The 24,064-nt window shown below is 41.1% G+C and overlaps 1 protein-coding gene across 1 annotated transcript; it reads right to left on the bottom strand.

Moving 5' to 3' along the window:
- Positions 1–4,398: 4,398 nt before the first annotated feature.
- On the bottom strand, positions 4,399–8,259 carry SPINK7 (serine peptidase inhibitor Kazal type 7). Its single transcript, XM_004008944.5, has 4 exons — positions 8,145–8,259; positions 6,992–7,017; positions 6,085–6,209; positions 4,399–4,655 (listed from the first exon to the last, which is right to left on the bottom strand). Exons 1-4 carry the CDS (start codon positions 8,203–8,205, stop codon positions 4,610–4,612), a joined length of 258 nt encoding a protein of 85 aa, XP_004008993.4. The 5' UTR covers positions 8,206–8,259; the 3' UTR covers positions 4,399–4,609.
- Between the last annotated feature and the right edge of the window lie 15,805 nt (positions 8,260–24,064).

The raw sequence follows: 24,064 nt of genomic DNA, 5'->3' as shown, positions 1-24,064 counted from the left end.
TCTATAAGACTTTATAATTTACAAAGCATGTTCACATGCATATCTCATCTGATTCTCACAATATACATGTTAACAGTAAAGGAAAAGATATTGCACACCTGGAGTACCTACCCACAGCTACACACCTGGTAAAAGTCCACGTTGGGGTAAACACACAGTCTTCTGTTGAAAGTTTCCTTGTGTTCTCCTGAGTTGCTTGGTGGAGTTTTATAATGAAGACAGTGATGATGAGGATGCAAATATTGACGAGTACAGAGAAGCAAGTAAAACTAAGTAAAATCATGCCAAGGCCTAAACTTGGAAATTTAAAAACTTTTAAATAAATTTAAAATAGGAAAAGGAGTACGTCAAGCTGTATATTATCACCCTGCTTACTTAACTTATATGCAGAGTACATCATGAGAAATGCTGGGCTGGAAGAAGCACAACCTGAAATCAAGATTGCTGGGAGAAATATCAATAACCTCAGATATGCAGATGACACCACCCTTATGGCAGAAAGTGAAGAGGAACTAAAGAGCCTCTTGATGAAAGTGAGAGAGGAGACTGAAAAAGTTGGCTTAAAGCTCAACATTCAGAAAACTAAGATCATGGATGGCATTAGGTCCCATCACTTAATGGGAAATAGATAGGGAAACAGTGGAAACAGTGAGACTTTATTTGGGGGGCTCCAGAATCACTGCAGATGGTGACTGCAGCCATGAAATTAAAAGATGCTTACTCCTTGGAAGGAAAGTTATGACCAACCTAGATAGCATATTAAAGAGCAGAGACATTACTTTGCCAACAAAGGTCCATCTAGTCAAGGCTATGGTTTTTCCAGTGGTCATGTATGGATATGAGAGTTGGACTGAAGAAAGCTGAGCACCAAAGAATTGATGCTTTTGAACTGTGGTGTTGGAGAAGACTCTTGAGAGTCCCTTGGGCTGCAAGGAGATTCAGCCAGTCCATCCTAAAGCAGATCAGTCCTGGGTGTTCATTGGAAGGACTGATGTTGAAGCTGAAACTGCAGTGCTTTGGCCACCTCATGTAAGAGCTGACTCATTTGAAAAGACCCTGATGCTGAGAGGGATTGAGGGCAGGAGGGAAGGGGACAACAGAGGATGAGATGGCTGTATGGCATCACCGACTCGATGGACATGGGTTTGGGTAGACTCTGACAGTTGGTGATGGACAAGGAGGACTGGCATGCTGCAGTTCACGGGATCACAAAGAGTCAGACACGACTGAGTGACTGAAGTGAATTGATTTGACATTTACATTTATGATTGGATGTCTGGCTTTCCTGAACCAGACATAATCCAGAGCCCCAAGTATGGGGGCAAGACTGATCCATTTCTTCTGCAAAGTTTCCAAAGAACACAGAGGTCCAGGTCATTGGCTTCAGGAAGTCAAGTGCATCATGTCTTCACTGGTACAGGCAGAATAACTGTGGAACATAAAGAACCCATTCACTTGCCCCACCTCTCAGGCAACTGTGAGATTGCTTGTAGACATGGTAGGAAGCAAATAAGATTGTTAGAAAAGACACTTCTGTCAGCTTTATAGCCACAAACTAATAACCAGAAGGAGACCCGGACTGAGACATGCAGTAAGTTGCTGCTGCTGCTGCTGCTAAGTCGCTTCAGTCGTGTCCGACTCTGTGCGACCCCATAGATGGCAGCCCACCAGGCTCCACCATTCCTGGGATTCTCCAGGCAAGAACACCTGAGTGAGTTGCCATTTCCTTCTCCAGTGCGTGAAAGTGAAAGGTAAAAGTGAAGTCGCTCAGTCATGTCCGACTTGTAGTGACCCATGGATTGCAGCCTACCAGGCTCCTCCGACCATGGAATTTTCCAGGCAAGAGTACTGGAGTGGGGTGCCATTAGGCCAACTCAATTAAGCCTCAATAGAAGCAGCTTGTCACAGAGGCACAGAACTGGTTTGAAATCATTTAACTCAAAGCAACTGGATCAAAACAACAGTTCAGGTTGAAAAATTATTTTGTTATAAATGATTATGATAAAACATTTATAACAAATGTTATAAATTCCTTAGCCTTGTTTTATTCTTTCTGTTATTTTGTGTTTTAGCTTTTTACTTTAATTCAGTTTCAGCCTTTCATTACTTGGGGAAACCAACAACAGGAACTGATTTGTCACAGTGTAAATAGTCAATAAGATACTAAATGAAACAATCTATATATTTATTAACTGAAAATGAGTTAACTCAGTATATTTTTATACATATTGACTTTCAAACACAGTTCTTAAGGTTAGGTTACTGGGGCCACCAGTCATGACCTGGTCATCTGTAAAGAGAGTCACATGTGAACATACACCTACGTAGTTACTAGCATACAAAGTGAGATTGTAGTTTCCCATGTTGTAATCACACATAAGCAGAGTACAACATGCATATAAACATAGGCATTTCAATTCAATCAATGAATAGAAATAAGACCCAGAGACAGCAAAACATTAGGACTACAGTTTTTAAAGTTTAGGACTGAGTTCAGTGTTGGTTCTCAGATTCATTTATATGAAATGAACTGCATGCAGATTAATATTAAAGATTTGTTTTGAATTTTGATTTAAAGGATAGAATAAAGAGTTGGCCTTTTAAGGGAGTGGTTAAGCCTTATGCTATAGAGCAGTTGTGAAAGGTAAAAATTGGGATTTAGATATAAGGTGAATTTTGGGTTTATATGAAATCAGAATTTATTTTTAAATGTCGAGGTGTAAGCTATCAATTAGGCTATAAGCCTAGGTAAGGATTTGACTGTAGAATAATATACGTGGTAGACATTTTGAAGGTGAGGCCCCAGCCCTCTTCATTTTGAGACAAATGTCTAATAATTTAAAATTTCCCCAAGTGTGTATATGACTTATGTGCTATCTGACCATTGCTACAAACGGATATACAGTCAGACCTAGAGATATGGAGGCTGGAAGGCTTTGAATAAATAAAAGATGCTTATAAAGACTATAGAAAGTGAAGAAAAGGTAATGAATTTAAGGAAAAGTTAGGAAAAGTTTGCAATAAGAAATAACAGGGAAGGAATATATAGAAAAGGAAAAAATAGTATAGAGAAGAGGAAAACTATTTGAGAGAGAGGAAAGGGAATAGAAAAGAAAGGAGAAAAGATGAGCTTTTGTTTTTATTCACTACTCAGCATTTCTGGACCAGTGTGTCTTCTCTTTTGTGCATTTAGACACTGGTTCTTTGTGTTTACAATTCGGTTGAGAAGGTGTGTCACAAAGATCAAAGACTGAGAAATATTAGATTACTGAGTGTCTTACTGTGATTAACATATTGTGAGCTTTTAGTGTTAAACATAGATTTGAGTTAAACGCTATGAACTGTCTAGGATTATGGATAAATTAGGCATTTAACATTAGGATTAAGGGGTTGAGAATCTAAAATCATGGGTCAGGATTTATTAATATGGAATAGCTGATGTTTGTGGCACAATTAGATTGATAATTAAAATGATAAAGATGGTTTAGAGCTGTGTTAAATTTGAAGTAGGATTTGCAAATGTGCCCTCCTCCCTTGAATCACACAGCATCCTTGTTAAAACAGACTGGTATGTCAAGTAAAGAAGACTTAATTAGGAATTAGAGTTTCATTAGAACAATTAGGAAATTAATAGGGTCTCTATTGCAAATGAAAAATTTTTGTCAATTTATTTTATACATATACTTTTTTAAAACCTTAGGAATAAGTTAGATTGTTTAAGCTATGTCAGAGAGTTCAGTGGTTTATTTTGATAATTTTTGCTATAAAATGTGTTTATGAAATAAATTTGTAGTTGTAAAGGCATGTCATTCCTGAAAATATTTATGACTGTGCTATAGGCATTACAAAGGGCTTCCCTGGTGGCTCAGTGGTAAAGAATCCACTTGTCAGTGCAGGAGATTTGAGGTTGATCCTTGGGTTGGGAAGATCCCCTGGAGAAGGGAATGGTAGCCCACTCCAGTATTCTTGCCTGGGGAACCCCTTGGGCAGAGAAGACTGGTGGGGTGTAGTCCATGGGGACACAAAGATTTGGACTTGACTCAGTGACTGAACAACTACAATAGGCATTACACATATTTGGCTCCTTATGTTCCATTTAAAGTAGGTTTTTATCTTTTGATCTATTGAAGTTACTAGGGAGGGATTGGGGGCAGGAGGAGAAAGGGATGACCGAGGATGAGATGGCTGGATGGCATCACTGACTCGATGGATGTTGAGTCTGAGTGAACTCCGGGAGTTGGTGATAGGCAGGGAGGCCTGGCGTGCTGCGATTCATGGGGTCGCAAAGAGTTGGACACGACTGAGCGACTGAACTGAACTGAACTGAGGTAGATAGTAGTTCTGCAAAGTTTTTAATAAGCATAATTATTTTGATGCTTAGAACTCAACAATGAGCTGTTACAATTTCATTGTACTTTTTATTTTGAAATATTTGTATTTGTCAGTCAGTGAGACAGAAGTCTGAGGGAGAGCACAACTTTCCCCACCCAACAAAGATGACTCTGGGTCTGTCTCTGACCCCTCCCTACCAGTCCCACCCTCCTGGAACCAGGGATGATGACGATGATAATGAGGATATCCTTGCTCTGTATCCACGTCTGTGGGGAAGTTAACATACTCCTTCATGAAGAAACTGAACTTTTCCATAACTCTTCCTATGGGAAGACACAGTTAAGAGGATCATTAACACAAGAGGAAAATTTACGTTATATTAGAGCTGAAAGGAACTACAGAGATTACAGCCACAACCTGATCTTACACATGAGGAAAATGAGTCTCTAAAAAGGAGTGTCCTTGCTACAGGCAGTTTCTGACAGAGCGAGTAGCAGAATGTCCCTAGTCCAGTGATATTTTCATCCCACCTGCTCCCTCTACTGATCCTAGAGCCCAAACTAATCACCCAGTGTCTTAAACCAGCAAAGAAGGAGGACCTCTGACAAGGGAAGCTAAGGTGGCCGGCTGGCCCCTCAGGCTTTCCTGCTCCACAGGGCCCGTGGTGGGGCCGGCCCCTGTACTAGTGAGAGGGACGTCCATCACGTGTCCTCTTCAGTGTCCTTGGATGCAAGGTGTTTTCTAGGTTGAGGGCCCAGTGTCTGTGCACATTAGAGAATCTTCCCTTTCGTGAAATAAAAGCTCCTGAGTAGGAATCAATGTGTAGACATCCTTCTGGGCTCAGGTCCTAATGTGATATTTTAACTTGTTAAGATGATCACAAAGATGAAAAAAACCCAAAAGAGCTAAGTGGCCAAAACCCGGGGGTCTAAAAGAGAGTTAGCAGTGAGCAAAGGGAACTGGTTGTTACGACCCCTGAGTTGCCTATTTTGCACTAAAGAAGTGTCTTCTGCCTGGTTATATTGCCTTCCAAAACATTGTGTAAGCCAAACGAAATAGTTAAAGCTTGTCCATGAGGATTCTAGCCCAAATTCTGACAGCTTGGACTATATTGTATTCCTTATTTCAGATTGAAGAAAAAAATCTTTGTGGTAGACTTATCCTCCCTACTGCCTCAGGCAACGGATATTTACAGCCACCAGGAAATTGAGGAGGATAAAGACCTTCTGGTCACAGTTTATCTAGAATCATTAAGTCCATTAAGTCTCTTAGAAGTAGGATAAGAGGCTTCTATTCTACATGATAGGATAGTAGTTTTCAATTATTTTTTAGTGTGGGATTCAGAAACATTTCTTCCAGTAAGAAATTTTGTGGAACTCCACTACTTAAAAGAGCCCAAAGCTGGTTAGAATTGGAGACTTCCCCAGATGATCTCTGTAACCTCTTGGGTGACTCCTAACTTCCCTCTACAGAACCTCTGGGCTCTAGAGACAGTAATTTGAAGGCTTCTGGTCTTGTTAGACTCTAAGTTGACAGATGGGAATTAGAGGCTCTGTCATGGAGGGACCAGTCCAAGCTGGTAGAGCAGGTGGCTCATCCTTAATCCAACTGTGAGGCAGCAAGTTTTCTCTGTCTCCCAGATGCTCTGGGTGGGTAAGTACAGTTTTTAGAGAGCTGAGCATGCTGGTGGAAAGAGAAGATTGCAGTGAAGGGCAGTGCCCTAGCTTTTTTTCCTTCCCATGAGGTACTCACAAATTCTCAATACACAAGTGGCATTCATTCCCATAGGTGATGTAGTCAGAACCACAAACAGGCAGGTATGTGATGGGGCAAGGGATGGCCACCACTGGGTACTTCTTGTAAATGCTGCAGTTCACCTGGAACATATGCAAGAGAATGTCCTGCTTTTCTCCTCGTCCTTAAGCTAGGCTACCCTGGCCTCTATCTGACAGGAAGCACAGTACCATCCGGAGGTTCCAGCTCCTATACTCTGAAACTGCTGTGGCTACTTCTATTGATAACACTATGACCACTCTGACAAATAAATGCTAGTACTACCAGTATCACTTCTATTACTACTAGTACACACAGTGAACAGCTCCTGCATATTTCCTTGCCAGGCATTAAACTTAAATCTTACATTAATTTCTTTTGTTGTTTAATCTTCAGAAAACTGAAGTGGGTAGGTTCTTCTGTTACCCCTATTTACAGATGAGGGAGATCTGGGCTTAAAAAAGGAAAGAATTTGTATAATATAAAAGCTAGTTAGTGGTAGGGCTGGGATTTGAATCCAGAATCTGTGCTGTTAACCAAGGTAACTGTCTTTTGCCTCTCACATGTTGCCCTTTCCATGGAGACATCACCAGCTTCTCAGCTAGAAGTACCCTCTCTCTTTTTTAAAAATTTGGAACACTTTCTTTACATTTAGATTATTTGTTTATATGTATATCACATTTCTACAGCTGCCTTCTGAAAAGCAGAGGCAACTTACCTACAGCTGCCTTCCTTGCCTTTCACCTGGCCACTTACCCCACCACAAGCATACTGAATTAACCTTTCATATGTATTTCTCAAGTGTTTTTTGAGTACATACAGTAAATAGAAAATTAAACTAAGTAGGAAATTAAACTGAAATTAAATTGTGGTTCAATATACTCACTGTTTTTAAAGGCAGGCTAGCAGCTTCTGAAAGAGAGATTCAGTTGGAAACATTAAAAATAAAGCAGAGTTGTAAGGTCTCATTAATTAACGTAAAGTCAGTCTGTCGAATAAGACTCTGTGGTTCTTCTGGTAATTAGTTTCAGCACCTACCCTATCCTTTCACAAAACCCAACTGTATTCTGACGAAGCCAGATGGCCACTGTGTTAGGTAATCCTTGGTTCAAGCAAGAGAATTATCCAAATTTCCTCCCTTTATATACCACGGGATGTTTTCTGGAGCTCATTGTGTCTCTGATAGTGTTTTAAATCAGATAGCAATAAAAGTATTGCACTCACTATTTCTAAGAGCCTGAAGCACCATTTTCAATAGTCTCCCCCTCCTAATTGATATGAAGAAAAGTAATAGAATATCTCTAAGGTATTATAATCTTATTTAAGTAATTTTTCACTATATAAATGTTTAATTGTTGACTCCTGGGTTTTGGATAATTTTTTTTCTATTTTCCTGGATTAATTTGGAGAGAGATTCAAGTTCTGGATTAATTTGGAGAGAGATTTAAGTTCTGGATTAATCTGGAGAGAGATTCAAGTTTGTCTGCATCTTTGCAATGAGGAGTAGTATCTCATAACACCAGCAGTTTCCAGGTCCTAATAAAATGGGCTTCCCCGGTGGCTTACATGGTAAAGAATCTGCCAGCAATGCAGGAGACTCAGGTTCAATCCCTGGGTTGTGAAGATCCCCTGAAGAAAGGAATGGCAACCCACTCCAGTATTCTCGCCTGGAGAATTACATGGTCAGAGGAATGTGGTGGGCTACAGTCCATAGGGTCACAAAGAATCAGATATGACTAAGCGACTAACACATGCAATAAGATGGTAGACTTATGAAAAAAGTAGTGTGTGTGTGTTTTTGGTTTTGGTCCCATGAATGGAAATAAAAATCCTTGAAAGGGAATGTTCTAGATCCAAACCCTTAAACTCCAAGTGGAACATAAGATCCTCCCTTTCCAGGCCAGGGCTGTTTCTATTACAAACTAGTATCCTTTAAATCCACATGACCAGACGTTTCTCTGAGATGTTCATATCCTAGGAGGGGCCATGTCAGACAACAAGCTTATGGCTATTAAGGGCACTATCTACCCTTGACTCACCTGAGCAGGAGCAGAGACAGGCCACTACACAGAGCAGAAGGAGACCCCCAGTGGTCTTCATGATGGAGACAGCTGTGATGCAGAGGTTACTCAGGATGGTCACAACAACTGCATCAGCCATACCCTAGGAAAGGGTCATGTTTATAAGGCAATGTTTGATTTCTCCGCCTTTCCTGTGAGGTCATCCAAAGTCAGGGTTGGCTCTGAGCGGCTCTCAAAGCACAATGTCACACCCTGGGTGGTGTTACTTAATTGCTACTTCCTGTCCGATCAACAAATTGATTATTCAAGGTGAGAAGTATTTTTCTGCCTGCTCTAGGGGTGGGGAATGTTGTTCCTTTGAATTCTAAAACTCAGAGTAGAAGAGATTAAGTATAGGCTACTTGACATACTTAAGGAATAAATGAAAATATCAAACTTTCTGTATTTCACCAAAATAGAGACTATTACACTTAGATCAGTCAGATTACACTTTGAACTTGTGCTGTGTTGCTCAGTCATGTCCAGCTCTTTGCGACCCCATGGGCTGTAGCCCGCCAGGCTCCTCTGTCCATGGGATTCTCCAGGCAAGAATACTGGAGTTGGTTGCCATGCTCTCCTACAGGGGATCTTCCCAACCCAGGGATCAAACCCAGGTCTCCTGCATTGCAGGTGGAATCTTTACCATCTGAGCCACCAAGGAAGCCCAAGAATACTGGAGTGGGTAGCCTGGCCCTTCTCCAGGGGATCTTCCTGACCCAGGAATCAACAGATTACACTTAGGTTTATATTTTGGCTCCTGGGGAAATGTTGTTTTATTTTCGAGGCAAAAAGTCCATGAAGCAAACAAGAATATAGTGAAAGGAAGAGTGACCTTAGCCCTTTTGAGGCTTGGAGAAAGGCACTGACATTTTCTAGCTGTAGTCTTCAGGAAGTCCATTGTGCCATGAGCCTGTATCAGTTAGGAAGACCCGATTATGTTGTGGTAACATATAACCCCAAGATTTCTGTGACTTGAAGCAATTCATGTTTATTTTTATTCATACATACAAGCTATACATGTATGATGGTCAGTTGATGGTGCTCCATTGCTTCAGTGGGTTCTAGGTAGACAAGATAGTCACCATTTTGAATATTGTTAACTGTCAAGGTGAAGTGAAGATGTATTCCTAAGGATTTCCATTTACAGCAATTGAATATTCCAGCTCAGAATTGGCACCTATGTGACTATGCTTCGCCATCATTGGCCCTTGTGCAACCATAGAGATTACGGAATACAGTGTTACCTTGTCTCATAAAAACCAGAATGGGGGAGAACTAGAAATAATTGGCAAATGATACAGAGACCACCCCAGAGCATTAGTTTCATGTCATGTCAAGTGGGACCCATTGCTAACCCTAATAGAGTTCACATAATTGGAGTCTTTTACATGAAAGTCTGTTCTAAAGTGCAGTGCATATAATTGTTGCTACGAGTGTTATTATTATTATTAGCAGGCCAAGAGTATCTGCTAGGGTTGCTGACATTAGATTGTAAACTGTATTGTCCAACTACAGTTGTCGAAATGGCCACTGTTTTCATCTTTTGGGCCTGGGGACATAGGTATGAAAACCTGGGGGAAGGCAGTAGACTGTTCCACCAGTGCTTTGCTTTCAGGTTTATTGTAGTACATCCCAAAGCATAGCACCTACAAAAGAGAATAATTAATGACATTGCGTGCCTCTCCAAATATTGACTCATATTTGTTTCAGTTCAGTTCAGTTCAGTCGCTCAGTCATGTCCGACTCTTTGCGACCCCATGAATCGCAGCACACCAGGCCTCCCTGTCCATCACCAACTCCTGGAGTTCACTCAGACTCATGTCCATCAAGTCAGTGATGCCATCCAGCCATCTCATCCTTGGTCGTCCCCTTCTCTTCCTGCCCCCAATCCCTCCCAGCATCAGAGTCTTTTCCAACTCTTTGTATAAGGTGGTCAAAGTCCTGGAGTTTCAGCTTCAGCATCAGTCCCACCAAGGAAATCCCAGGGCTGATCTCCTTCCGAATGGACTGGTTGGATCTCCTTGCAGTCCAAAGGACTCTCAAGAGTCTTCTCCAACACCACAGTTCCAAAGTATCAATTCTTCGGCGCTCAGCCTTCTTCACAGTCCAACTCTCGCATCCATACATGACCACAGGGAAAACCATAGCCTTGACTAGACGGACCTTAGTCGGCAAAGTAATGTCTCTGCTTTTGAATATGCTATTTAGGTTGGTCATAACTTTTCTTCCAAGGAGTAAGCGTCTTTTAATTTCATGGCTACAGTCACCATCTGCAGTGATTTTGGAGCCCCCCAAAAATAAAGTCTGACACTGTTTCCACTATTTCCCCGTCTATTTCCCATGAAGTGATGGGATCAGATGCCATGATCTTCGTTTTCTGAATGTTGAGCTTTAGGCCAACTTTTTCACTCTCCACTTTCACTTTAATCAAGAGGCTTTTTAGTTCCTTTTCACTTTCTGCCATAAGGTGGTATCATCTGCATATCTGAGGTTATTGATATTTCTCCCGGCAATCTTGATTCCAGCTTGTGTTTCTTCCAGTCCAGCGTTTCTCATGATGTACTCTGCATAGAAGTTAGATAAGCAGGATGACTATATACAGCCTTGACGTACTCCTTTTCCTATTTGGAACCAGTCTGTGGTTCCATGTCCAGTTCTAACTGTTGCTTCCTGGCCTGCATACAGATTTCTCAAGAGGCAGGTCAGGTGGTCTGGTATTCCCATGTCTTTCAGAATTTTCCACAGTTGCTTGTGATCCACACAGTCAAAGGCTTTGGCATAGTCAATAAAGCAGAAATAGATGTTTTTCTGGAACTCTTTTGCTTTTTTCATGATCCAGCGGATGTTGGCAATTTGTTTGGGAAGCAATATAATCTTAGGTAAGAATATGTGCATTGAGACTTCCCTGGTGGTCTAGTGGGTAAGGCTCCATACTCCCAATACAGGGGACACAGGTTTGATCCCTGGTCAAGGGACTAAGATCCTACATACTGCACAGTGTAGCCTAAAAAAATAAATTTTTTTAAAATTTTAAAACAGAATGTATGCATTGAGTCCCATGGATCTTATTTGTTTCTAATAAATATTGGTTGTGTGACTTTAAGTGAGTAAATTAAGTTCTGATTATTTAGTTTCCTCATCTGTAACATAGAAATTATATTTACCTCACAGAGTGGTTTTGAGTGTGAAATGCAATTATACATATATATGCATACATATAGTCTGTGTATTTATAAACATGTAAAATCTCTGGGGTGTGTGTGTGTATATGTATCAGATACCAGTATCATAATTAGAGCTTGATATATAGTAACTAATGATAGGGAATGTGATATTAATCACAACTCATTGAGGGAGGAATTTTTATTACTCTAATTTTATCTGTGAGTAAGTGGAGGCTCAGAGGATTTAAGTGATCTTCCCAAGATCATAATACCAATTAATGTAGGAAACCATTGAGTTAGGTCATGGAAAAAAGGGGGAGTGAATGTTCTAACAGAGTTAATTATAAGCTTTATTGTTTGCTATGAAAGTTTGAAGACAATGATTACTAAGAAAAAACCATTATATTTCAAGAAGGTGTTTTGTTGCAGTTTAAAATGCAATATTAGCTAAAAGGATTGGGAATGGAATCAAAGAGTGATTAGGATTAAGTGGAAAGATAGGGTTATTTTTTTACATGTTTGATTGTCAAAGGAGGAGAATGGAAGAAGCGAAGGCAACAAGGTCTCAGATGGACTCAGAGCACAAGTGTAACACCATTCCCTGTGACAGGAAGGCAGAAAAAAGCAGATGAGTGAAGAGACAGATATTGTGAAAAGAGAGAGAAAGATGAAGGGGAACCTATTGTAAGCTTGACTCTGACTGTTATGTTCTGGGATTGCCTTTTGCAGTGAAGAATCAAGTTTGTCTGAAAGCTGGAGGAAAATAAAGAAGGCTTGGCATAGAACTTGATGGGAGCATGTCAGAGAATCAACAAAGGATATAAAATTAGTGGCCGCTAGGGAATGATGCTAAAGCTGAAACTCCAGTACTTTGGCCACCTCATGTGAAGAGTTGACTCATTGGAAAAGACTCTGATGCTGGGAGGGATTGTGGGCAGGAGGAGAAGGGGACGACTGAGGACGAGATGGCTGGATGGCATCACTGACTCGGTGGACGTGAGTCTGAGTGAACTCCGGGAGTTGCTGATGGACAGGGAGGCCTGGCGTGCTGCGATTCATGGGGTCGCAAAGAGTCGGACATGACTGAGCGACTGAACTGAACTGAACTGAGACAAAGTTAGTACTAGTTTTTAGCAATCAGTACCATGCTTAATATTTCTCCCAAAATATGACACTGAGTACACACTGGGAGTGTGTACATCAGAGACTTGACGGTGGCCGTAAAGTCTATAGTAGGTTTGCAAGGGAGTCAAGTGTTTCTCAAGGTTTTGATGAACTATGCAAGGTATGAGCAGTGTAGGTTTAGAGGTCAAGGTTCAGGCAAAGTTTGCACTTAGTAGGTGTGGCAAATAGGAACAATTGTTTATGGAAGCTGTAGCTGATAAGCAAAATGTCCTATTTAATTTCTCAGGGCTGGGGCCAAGATAATGATCTTCAAGCTGTATACAAAGATAAAGTAGATGAAGAATGAGTGGAGGTAAATGTCTATAGATTCAAAAGGCCAGGAAAAAGTCAGTTCAGGGGATCAGAGTAGGGTTGCTTTGACATTTGTTAACTGTATACATGGAGAAGAAATTTTCATGCTGCACAATGAGCCGCAGATTATGGAGATTTCTTTGGAGATGAAAGATGAAGGCTCTGAATATTAAAAAATAAAAATAAAAAAGCAGTCGGTGCATTTTAGGCTGAAGGCAGTTTGCTTATTTATCCCCATAGTCCTGGGAGGAGTGGAAAGTTGAAGTATCCTCACAGAGGATCATGATGCCCATCCTACCATTCCAGGGAAGGCAGGATAGAATTAGTGAAGAGAATATAAAAATGAAATGAGAGAAAAGATTGAGACTATGAGAATTCCTTCCCTAGTAGATTTTAGATGTCATAGGCAGGGGAAAGGCAACTTATTAGTAATTTAGAGAACAGACTGCTTCCAAATAGGAAAAGGAGTCTGTCAAGGCTGTATATTGTCACCCTGCTTATTTAACTTCTATGCAGAGTACATCATGAGAAACGCTGAGCTGGAAGAAGCACAAGCTGGAATCAAGATTGCTGGGAGACGTATCAATCACCTGAGATATGCAGATGACACCATCCTTATGGCAGAAAGTGAAGAGGAACTAAAAAGCCTCTTAATGAAAGTGAAAGAGGAGAGTGAAAAAGTTGGCTTATAGCTCAACATTCAGAAAACTAAGATCATGGCATCTGGTCCCATCATTTCATGGGAAATAGATTGGGAAACAGTGGAAACAGTGTCAAACTTAATTTTTGGGGGCTCCAAAATCACGGCAGATGGTGATTGCAGCCATGAAATTAAAAGACACTCCTTGGAAGGAAAGTTATGACCAACCTAGATAGCATATTCAAAAGCAGAGATATTACTTGGCCAACAAAGTTCCGTCTAGTCAAAGCTATGGTTTTTCCAGTGGTCATGTATGGATGTGAGAGTTGGACTGTGAAGAAGGCTGTGAAGAGTGCCGAAGAATTGATGCTTTTGAACTGTGGTGTTGGAGAAGACTCTTGAGAGTCTGCAAGAAGATCCAGCCAGTCTATCCTAAAGGAGATCAGTCCTGGCTGTTTATTGGAAGGACTGATGCTGAAGCTGAAATTCCAATACTTTGGCCACCTGATGTGGAGAGTTGACTCATTGGAAAAGACCCTGATGCTGGGAGGGATTGGGGGCAGGAGGAGAAGGGGACGACAGAGGATGAGATGCCTGGATGGCATCACTGCCTCGATGCACATGAGTTTGGGTGAACTCCAGGAGTTGGTGATGGACAGGGAGGCCTGGAGTGCTGCAATTCATGGGGTCGCAAAGAGTTGGACATGACTGAGTGACTGAAATAAACTGAACTGAGAGGATTAAATTGGAACTGGGCCTGAGTGAAGAGTTCCTGGGACAGTTGTTGTTGCTGTCACTAGGTCATGTCTGACTCTTTGTGCCTCATGGACTACAGTGTGCCAGGCTCCTAATCCTCCACTATCTCCTGGAGTTTGTTCAAATTCATGTCAGTTGATTCGTTGATGCTATGTAACCATCTCATCCTCTGTCGCCTCTTTCTTCTTTTGCCTTCAATCTTTCCCAGCATCAGGGGCTTTTCCAATAAGTTGGCTCTTTGCATCACATGGCCAAAGTACTGGAGCTTCAGCTTCGGCATCTGTCCTTCCCATAAATATTCAGGGTTGATTTCCTTTAGAATTGACTGGTTTGATCTCCTTGCAGTCCAAGGGACTCTCAAGAGTCTTCTCCAAAAACACAGTTCAAAAGCATCAATTCTTCGGCACTCTTCACAGCTTTCTTCACAGTCCAACTCTCACATTCCTACATGACCACAGGAAAAGCCATAGTCTTGACTACATGGACCTTTGTTGGCAAAGTAATGTCTCTGCTTTTTAATATGCTATCTAGATTGGTCATAACTTTCCTTCTAAGGAATGTCTTTTAATTTCATGGCTGCAATCACCATCTGCCGTGATTTTGGAGCCCCCCAAAAATAAAGTCTGACACTGTTTCTACTGTTTTCCCATCTATTTCCCATGAAGTGATGGGACCAGATCAAAAACAGTTCAAAAACACTCAGCCTTCCTAATGGTCCAACTCTCACATCTGTACATGACTACTGGAAAAACCATAGCTTTGACTATATAGACCATTGTCAGCACAATGATGTCTCAACTTTTGAATATGCTGTCTAAGTTTGTCATAGCTTTTCTTCCAAGGAGCAAGCATCTCTTAATTTAATGGCTACAGTCACTGTCTGCAGTGATTTTGGAGCTCAAGAAAATAAAATCTGTCTCTATTTCTAGTTTTTCCCCATGTATTTGCCACGAAGAGATGGGACTGGATGTCAAGGTCTTCGTTTTCTGAATGTTGAGTTTTAAGCCAGTGTTTTCACTCTCCTCTTTCACCCTCATCAAGAGGTTCTTTTGTTCCTCTTTACTTTCTGTCATTAGCATGGTATTATCTGCATATCTGAGGTTGTTGATGTTTCTCCTGACAGTCTTGATTCCAGCTTGTGATTCATTCAGCCTGGTATTTTGCATGATGCACTCTGCCTAGAAGTTAATGAGCAGAGTGACAACATACAGCCTTGATGTACTCCTTTCCCAATTTTGAACCAGTTATTTGTTCCATGTCTGGTTCTAACTATTGCTTCTTGTCCTGCATACAGGTTTCTCAGGCAACAGGTAAGCTGGTCTGGTACTCCCATCTCTTTAAGAATTTTCCAGTTTTCTGTGATCCAGTCAAAGGCTTTAACATAGTCAGTGAAGAAGAAGTAGATTTTTTTAAAAAATGGAATTCCTTTGCTTTTACTATGATCCAAGTGATGTTAGTAATTTGATCTCTTGTTCCTCTGCCTTTTCAAAATCCAGCTTGTACATCTGGAAGTTTTTGGTTCATGTACTGTTGAAGCCTAGCTTGGAGGACTTGGAGCATAACCTTACTAGCATGTGAGATGAGTGCAATTGCATGGTAGTTTGAACATTCTTTGGCATTGACTTTCTTTGGAATTGGAATGAAAACTGAACTTTTCCAGTCCTGTGGCCACTGCTGAGTTTTCCAAATTTACTGGCATGTTGAGTGCAGCATTTTAATAGCATCATCTTTAAGGATTTGAAACAGCTCAGCTGAAATTCCATCACCTCCACTAGCTTTGTCTGTAGTAATGCTTATTTAGGCCCACTTGACATCCCACTCCAGGATGTCTGGCTCTAGGTGAGTGATCACACCATCATGGTTATCTGGGTCATTAAGACCTTTTGTACAGTTCTTTTGTGTATTTTTTTTTTTCACCTCTTAATCTCTTTTACTTCTGTTAGGTACTTGCCATTTCTGTTTTGTTTTTTTTTTCCCATGCCCATCCTTCTATGAACTCTTCCCTTGGTATCTCTAATATCTCTAATTTTCTTGAAGAGATTTCTAGTCTTTCCCATTCTATTGTTTTCCTCTACTTCTTTGCATTGTTCATTTAAGACAGTCTTCTTACCTCTTCTTGCTATTCACGGGAATTCTGCATTCAGTTGGTATATGTTTCCCTTTCTCCCTTGCCTTTTGCTTTTCTTCTTTCCTCAGCTATTTGTAAAGCCTCCTCAGACAACCATTTTGCCTTCTTGCATTTCTCTTTCTTTGGGATGGTTTTGTTCAGTTAGCTGGAGGGGAAAAGGGAAGCTAGTATTTCAGCTGGGCAATAATTAGGTGTGGAAGATTGGCTGTAGGAAGGGAATCTTAAAATGAGAAAATCCACCAAACACTAAGCACTTATTTGTGCTGGAACTGTGCTATACCTGCTGAGTGCATGAAATAGTTTAAGACCATCTCATGAGATGGGTGTTGCTATTTGCCCCGTTACTTAGCTGAGGCAACAGGGACTTAGAGAAGTGGCTAGTTTATGGTTAACGTTAAGAGTCCATGTTTCTAATCACGGATGTATTGCCTTTAAATCTAAGAGGTAGCCTTGAAGACATATTGGAAATTGGAGTAATAGGAGTAAAACTGGCCGAATCAGACTAGTCAGGAAGGATAGCTGATGTCTCAAGTGAGCAGGCAGAGGAGGCTGAGCACCAGGTCAGGGTGCATGGCGTTTTCATATGTGAGGATCATCTGGAAGAGGATCCCCGTGGGAGAGGGGATGATTGAGAACCAGGGGACGAAGGCTCCTTCTCTGTCCCCACCTTCATCTGTCTAACATGCAATGCTGTGACAGTCCTTTCACCATTTGGTACTTTCTGCTTCTGCCACAGCTAGAGAGATTAGACTGGTGCTTCAGGTTTTCAGGTTAAAACCCCTCCAAGGAACCCTGATATGTTCAAGTGATAAATAAGGCGGCGGATTGGGAGTGGCTGAGAAGAAGTCAGAAGTCTACTACTTGGTTCTGTTTTTCTCTCCTAGTTACTTCACCAGCTCACCCTCAATGCCCAGTGCCTTTCTTACTGGCATCTGTCACTTTCAAGGCCTTCTTGTGGAGTTTGCAATCAGTGGCCTAGATCTGGCTGAACTAACTGTAACCTTTCGTCTGTCCTCTTTTCCCTTCCCTATGTGACCCCTGAATGCTTCAGCTTTTGTTGTTGTTGTTTTGGCACGTGGGATCATTTCCTGACCGGGGATTGAACCTGCACCCCCTACATGGAAGCATGGAATCCTAACCACTGAACTGACTGGGTATTCTGCTCCAACTTTTTTTCCTTTCCCTTCCTTTCCCTTCCCTTTTTCCATTGTGATCATGCCTCCATGCACTGGGCACGATGACCCAGAGATCTGAATATTTGCATTTTGATCTTGTGTCTGATGGGACCTTATACCCTACTTCTCATTGGAACAGGAAGTTAGCACATCTAGTAATTCTATACTTTGGTTCTATTCAGTTTAATTGCATCACCGAGGCTTAATAGTTTCAATCATGGGACAAGATGATCTGAATTAACAGTAAGGACTATTTTGTCCTGTTGGTTCATGTTGCTTCTAAGTAAGCTGACACTATCTGGATCTAGAGTATATACACACACATGCACCTCCCGGCTCCTATTAGTAAAATCATGTCTACTGTGCTCAGTGCTGAAGGGAATATCTGTAACCCCAGAATTAGCCAACATTAGAGACTGTGTCAGTCTGCTAGAGCTGCCATAACAAAATACCAAAGACCGAATGATTTAAGCAACAGGAATTCATTTTCTCACAGTTCCGGCGACTAGAACTTCAAGATCAATGAGCCAGCATTGAACCAGCCAGGCTGGTGTCTCCTGAGGCCTCTCTCTTTGGCTTGCAGATAGCCACCTTTGCACTGTGTCTTCATAGGGACTTCACTCCGGGTGTATGAGCCCTGGTGACTCTTACTCTTCTAATAAAGGCACAAGCCCTGTTAACTAGGGGCACACCTTTACGATATCAGTCATCCCCTAATTACTTCTTTGAAAGCACTGTTCCAAATATAGTTACATTAGGGGTTGGGACTTTATCACATGGATTTTTGGAAAGGACACCAATCAATCCATAACGTTTACCCCTCTGTACCCCCAGCCCCACCAGTTCATGTCCTTCTTCGGTAGGGAACCATAGACCTTTGATCTTTAAGACACTGGTATCCCATGAAATGTTAACTAGTATTTCTTGAAAAAGGAGCTCTCTGGTCATTTAGATTTGAGAAACCTGAGATACTATTTCATTTGGAGAGATGGAGAGAGTCATAATACACTTTATTTTATTAAAGGCTCTATTAAATTTCCTACAATACAGATTTTTTTTTAACTTTAACTTAATTTCCCCCCAAATTAATTTGCCACAGTCTACTTATTGTGTTACAGAATACTTAATAACATCTAGTGAGATGTTGATGTTTTCCTGGACATTAGGAAATAAGGATTTACTCCAGTTTCACATAAAGTCATAATGATCAATATATGGACTAGTTGCCAAGGAAGGTCACTGGATTTTTGGTCTGTTTGGACTGCTCAGAAGTTCTTTACCATATTCAGTAGAACTGCACCTCTATCTGGCTTTCATATATTCTGGTTCTTTACAGTGGAGCTCAAAGGAATGTGTCTGCTCTCTCATTCCAAATGTGCAAAGGCAGCTAGCTCTAAAGTGCCTAATCAGGGCCTTTTTTCTCCAGATGATATGGATCAGCTTCTTTAATACTTTTTGCAGTATATAATCCTGTAAGTCCTCCCTACCCTGATATATCAACATCACTTTACTATTAAAACACAGGTAATAATCAACCTCACCATGTCCTTTCTCTGTCCCAGGCAGTGTTATTGTCACAGAGATAAATAAGACAGATGAGGGCTTTACTTCTTGGACTTTACTTTCTTGTAGAAAAAGAATTGATCAAAAATAACATAATATTGAGATGATTTCAGGTTCTGACAAATATCAAAATATATATATATCATGGTATTGGGATAGAGAATAACATGGATGTTGGGGGCCAGATTTGACTGGTGGATCAGAAAGGTTTTTATCAGAGGAGCTATTTGAACAGACACCTGAATGATTGGAAGGAGCCGCTCTAGGAGAGCTGGGGGATCAGACAGTACAGAAGCAACGGGAGGTGCAATGGCCATAGGAACAAAAGCCTCTTGAGTGATTCCCTTTTCTCCAGTTTCATACGCAGTGGCTAGTTTTTCCTGAAAGCTTTCAACTTGTAAATCTGACAAGCTATAGCCTGTGTCTTCTGTGATTAGGCTAAATGTTTTATACTGAATTCTATCTGAGACTGCACTGAAGAATTCTATAATCTATTTTTTTAATTGCCATTTTCCTTCTTTCTCTCTTCTTATTTTCTATGGCAAATTTTCTTTATGATTTTAATTGGCATCTGGGTCTAGGAGTTTATGGTTGCAAATATTCATTTAGCCTCTGTTTATTTAACTCATAAGATAGGTCTCACTTGTTATTATATGAACATGTTTCATTCATTTTTATCACAACATTCATTACAACTTAGCCCTGTCTGTTCCTTTATTTGTGTATTATTCATCTTTCACCACTAGAATGCAGGTTCCACAGAAGCAGATCTTGCCTATCGTGTTTACTTGCCTGTTATCAGCCCCTAGCACAGTGCACTGCACAGAGTAAAAATTAGTTACTAAATAATTACTAAATAAATGAATAGTCCTAAGATTCGACATTATTAGTCAAAAGATAGAGTAACACTGGAAAAGGGAATGTCTATCCACTCCAGTATTCTTGCCTGGAGAATCCCATGGACAAAGGAGCTGAGTGCGCTACAGTCCATGGGATCGCAAAGAGTTGGACAGAATTGAGTTACTAATACTATACTACACTAGAGTAACACACAGTTCACTCAGTATTTGGCAGGAATAGTCTTTTGCATAAATTAATTTAAAAATAAATAAAGCCAGAAATTCCCTGCTGGTCCAGTGGTTAGCACTCCACACTCTTACTGCCAAGGGCCCAGAATCAATCCCTAGTCAGAGAACTAAGATTCTACAAGCTATGAGGTGTGGCCAAATAAATAAAATAAATAAAGCCTATCTCACTGGAACTTATAAGAGTTCAATAATTTTAGATTGAATTTAACTTTAATAAGAATAGAAAACTGTGAAACATTTAACACATTCTCCACTTTTTTTTCTGATATGACTCAAAATCATCTTTAAGTTGAATTCACCGTGTTATCTTAGTGACTAGGACTTCTTTCATTACCTAATAGAGGTGAAAAAGAACCACTGCCTGCTTCTCCTTAGCTGCTACCCATGTGTCCATGTAAGTGTTCATACATAATTAAATATTTACCCACTAACCTAAAGGCAGTGTTAATTAAGGTAATACCTACAAAGAAACAATGGAAACAGAATGTGAGAAATAAAGTAACTGGAGCCATACCCATTGCCCCAGAAAAAGAAATTAAGTATGTAATGAGTAGAACATAAGTATGTAATAAATATTCATTGGAGGGACTGATGCTGAAGCTCCAATACTTTGGCCACCTGATGCGAAAAGCTGACTCATTGGAAAAGACCCTAATGCTGGGAAAGATTGAAGGCAGGAGAAGGGGACGACAGAGGATGAGATGGTTGGATGGTATCACCGACCTGATGGCTGTGAATTTAAGCAAATTCCAGAAGATGGTGAAGGACAAGGAAGCCTGTCATACTGCAGTCCATGGGGTCGCAAAGAGTCGTACGGGACTGAACAATGATGACAAATGAGTAGAAGACAGGCTATTTATCTTCTGATGCTAACTGAGAGAGGGTAAGCTCCTTCTGTTTTGTCATGAAAGTCTGATGACTGAAAGCACCATGAATGTAGCTTTGGACTCAAGGTAAGCAATGCTCCTAACAATCGAGCCAATACAGCAGTGTTCCTGATTCATCATGAGGTGAATTTTCCATCAGCAGGAAATTCTGGCTGATGCTAGCTCATTAGGGATATTATGGAGGAAGTCAGAGATTGTTTCAGTGGTTTCTGAGTCCTCAATCCAACTCTGAAAGCCTATGACTGTACTAAAATTAGGCTGTCTGTCAATGCATCTTGGGTTTAATTGACTTTACCCATGTTTGATACGATGACAGACTCTCCTTGATCATGCTGTAGTCACGCTCGCCTGAGCCCTCTTCTCAACTTGGCTTCAACTTTGACCTATAAAAACTGTAGACTCTCAACACAAATAGTTTCACCCCCAACCCTAACACACACAAAAACACCTCTGAGAGACTTGAACATGGTTTCAAATAGCTCGAAATCATTCTTAGGATGACCCAGCCCCATTTAAAATGCCTGCTTGAGAAAGCCCAGTGCGGCAGGAAGAATTTAGCATTTGATATAGCCACAATGTGATAAGCAGACAGACCCTTAAACCACCAGCCCCCAAGCATGCTGCATCCTGCGTCAGACATAGACTGGCGATTCAATTCACATGATAGTATACATGTTAGAATGGCATTCTCCCAAATCATCCCACCTCTGTCTCTTTCCCTGTCTTGCATACAGGGTCGTCATTGCCATCTTCCTAAATTCCATATATGTGTTAGTATACTGTATTACTTCACTCTGTATAATCGGCTCCAGTTTCATCCATCTCAACAGAACTGATTCAAATGAATTCTTTTTAACGGCTGAGTAATACTCCATTGTGTATATGTACCACAGCTTTCTTATCCATTCATCTGCTGATGGGCATCTAGGTTGTTTCCATGTCCTGGCTATTATAAACAGTGCTTGAACATTGGGGTACATAGAATGGTTAAGGCAATTTTACATCTTTTATCTATCATTTGAGTTACAAGTCTACCACCCAAACAGTTTCCTCTAGGACCTGAGAGCTGGCCCTTTGAAATGCAACCTTTCTGGGAGATAACTCTCCTTTTTACTCCCAGTTCCTTTGGGAGTGCTGTGCTGTGCTTAGTTGCTCATTCGTGTCCGAGTCTTTGTGACCCCATGGACTGTAGCCTGGCAGGCTCCTCTATCCATGGGGATTCTCCAGGCAAGAATACTGGAGCAGGTTGCTGTGTCGTCCTCTGGGCAATCTTCCCAACCCAGGGATCGAACCCAGGTATCCCACATTGCAGGCAGGTTCTTTACCATCTGAGACAGCAAGGAAGCCCAAGAATACTGGAGTGGGTAGCCTATTCCTTCTCCAGGAGATCTTCCCAACCCAGGAATTGAATGGGGGTCTCCTGCATTGCAGCTGGATTCTTTACCAGCTGAGCTACCAGGGAAGCCCCTTCTTTGGGAGTAAAATGGCCTTAACTTTGGTATCTTGCTCTGTCATCATTGCCTCCTGACACCCAGATATAAGAAGTTTGTTTCTCCTCTGGAGAAGCACCAATTAGCAAACCTACATGGCCTGGTCACATTAACTAACCTCTGAAAGTGAATTTGTTAGTTTTTCAGTCATGTCCCACTCTTAGTGATCCCATGGATAAAGGAGCCTGGCAGCCTATAGTCCATGGGATTTTCCAGGTAAGCATACTGGAGTGGGTTGCCATTTCCTTCTCCAGGGGATCTTCCCGACCCAGGGATTGAACCTGAGTCTCCTGCATTGCAAGCAGAGTCTTTAGCACTGTGCCACCTGGGAAGCCCAAGAATAACCCCTATTCTCTGCCTTTGTATAAATTTCTACTTCCCTGACTCTGCTTAACTTCCACCTTACTCATCCCCCTACTCCCTCATTCTCTTTTTAAAATGCCCAGTCATCTCTGAACAAATCAAAGTTGAGTTCAGATCAGTCTGGGCTCTTTCCCCTATTGCAGTAGTATTGCTGAACAAAACCTACCCTTACCTCTCTAACTAGTGCCTGGCTTTCTTATCTTGGACAAGGATTAATTCATAACCTCTAAGTGGGGAAGATATGTGGGGTCGCACAGAGTCGGACACGACTGAAGCGACTTAGCAGCAGCAGCAGCAAGTGGGGAAAAAACAATTGTGACACAGTCAGAACTGTTAGATGTGCTTCTCAAAGTTTAAATAATGGATCAAAATCTGGTCTCAAATGCTTGATGAAAAGCAGAATGTATTTAGACTTAGTCTTGTTAGAAAGAAGATTAGGAGGTCCAATAGAAATTTCTCTGGATGCAGTGATGCACTCTCTGATGGTATATTCAATCTTCTGTCTGTACTCCTATGGCATTCACCCTCACCTTCACAACCCCCCCCCCCATTATATCTGCCTCAAAATAGAGATTTTTCCTTTCAGTCCTTTTTACAAGCGATGTTTTATTTATTGTTGTTTAGTTGAAAAGTCATGTCCAACTCTTGGCGATGCCATGAACTGTAGCCCACCAAGCTCCTCTCTCCATGGGATTTCCCAGGCAAGAATAATGTAGTGGGTTGTCATTTCCTCCTCCTGGAGATCTTCCTGACCCAGGGCTTGGAGCTGCTTCTCTTGCATCTCCTGGATGCGCAGGTAGATTCTTTACCACTGTGCCACCTGGGAAGCCATTGAATTAGTAAGATACATCAATGGTGGTGAAATTTCTGGGTCAGAGTATGTGTGTGTGTGTATATATATATATATCTCCAGAAATTTTATGTAAAGACTAAAATTTCTTAATTAAAATTGAAGGACAAGCATTAGAGATTCCATAGATTCCCTGAAATTTTATACATCATTTGGAATCTATATGAGCACATATATAATTTTGTCTTTATGTTAGAATCTCAAAGGGACATCTCTTTAATTCTCGAGTGTGTCCTAGACTCTAAGATGCCAGAAAGTTGAGTTTTTAAAGTTTTCTTCAGCATGGGTCTCTGCACAAAGTAAGTATTAGTAAATGATA

Source organism: Ovis aries, chromosome 5, assembly GCF_016772045.2.
Source record: "Ovis aries strain OAR_USU_Benz2616 breed Rambouillet chromosome 5, ARS-UI_Ramb_v3.0, whole genome shotgun sequence".
NCBI lineage: Eukaryota > Metazoa > Chordata > Mammalia > Artiodactyla > Bovidae > Ovis > Ovis aries.
Note: the sequence above shows the minus strand (reverse complement) of the source record. Positions and strands in the feature narration are given on the sequence as shown.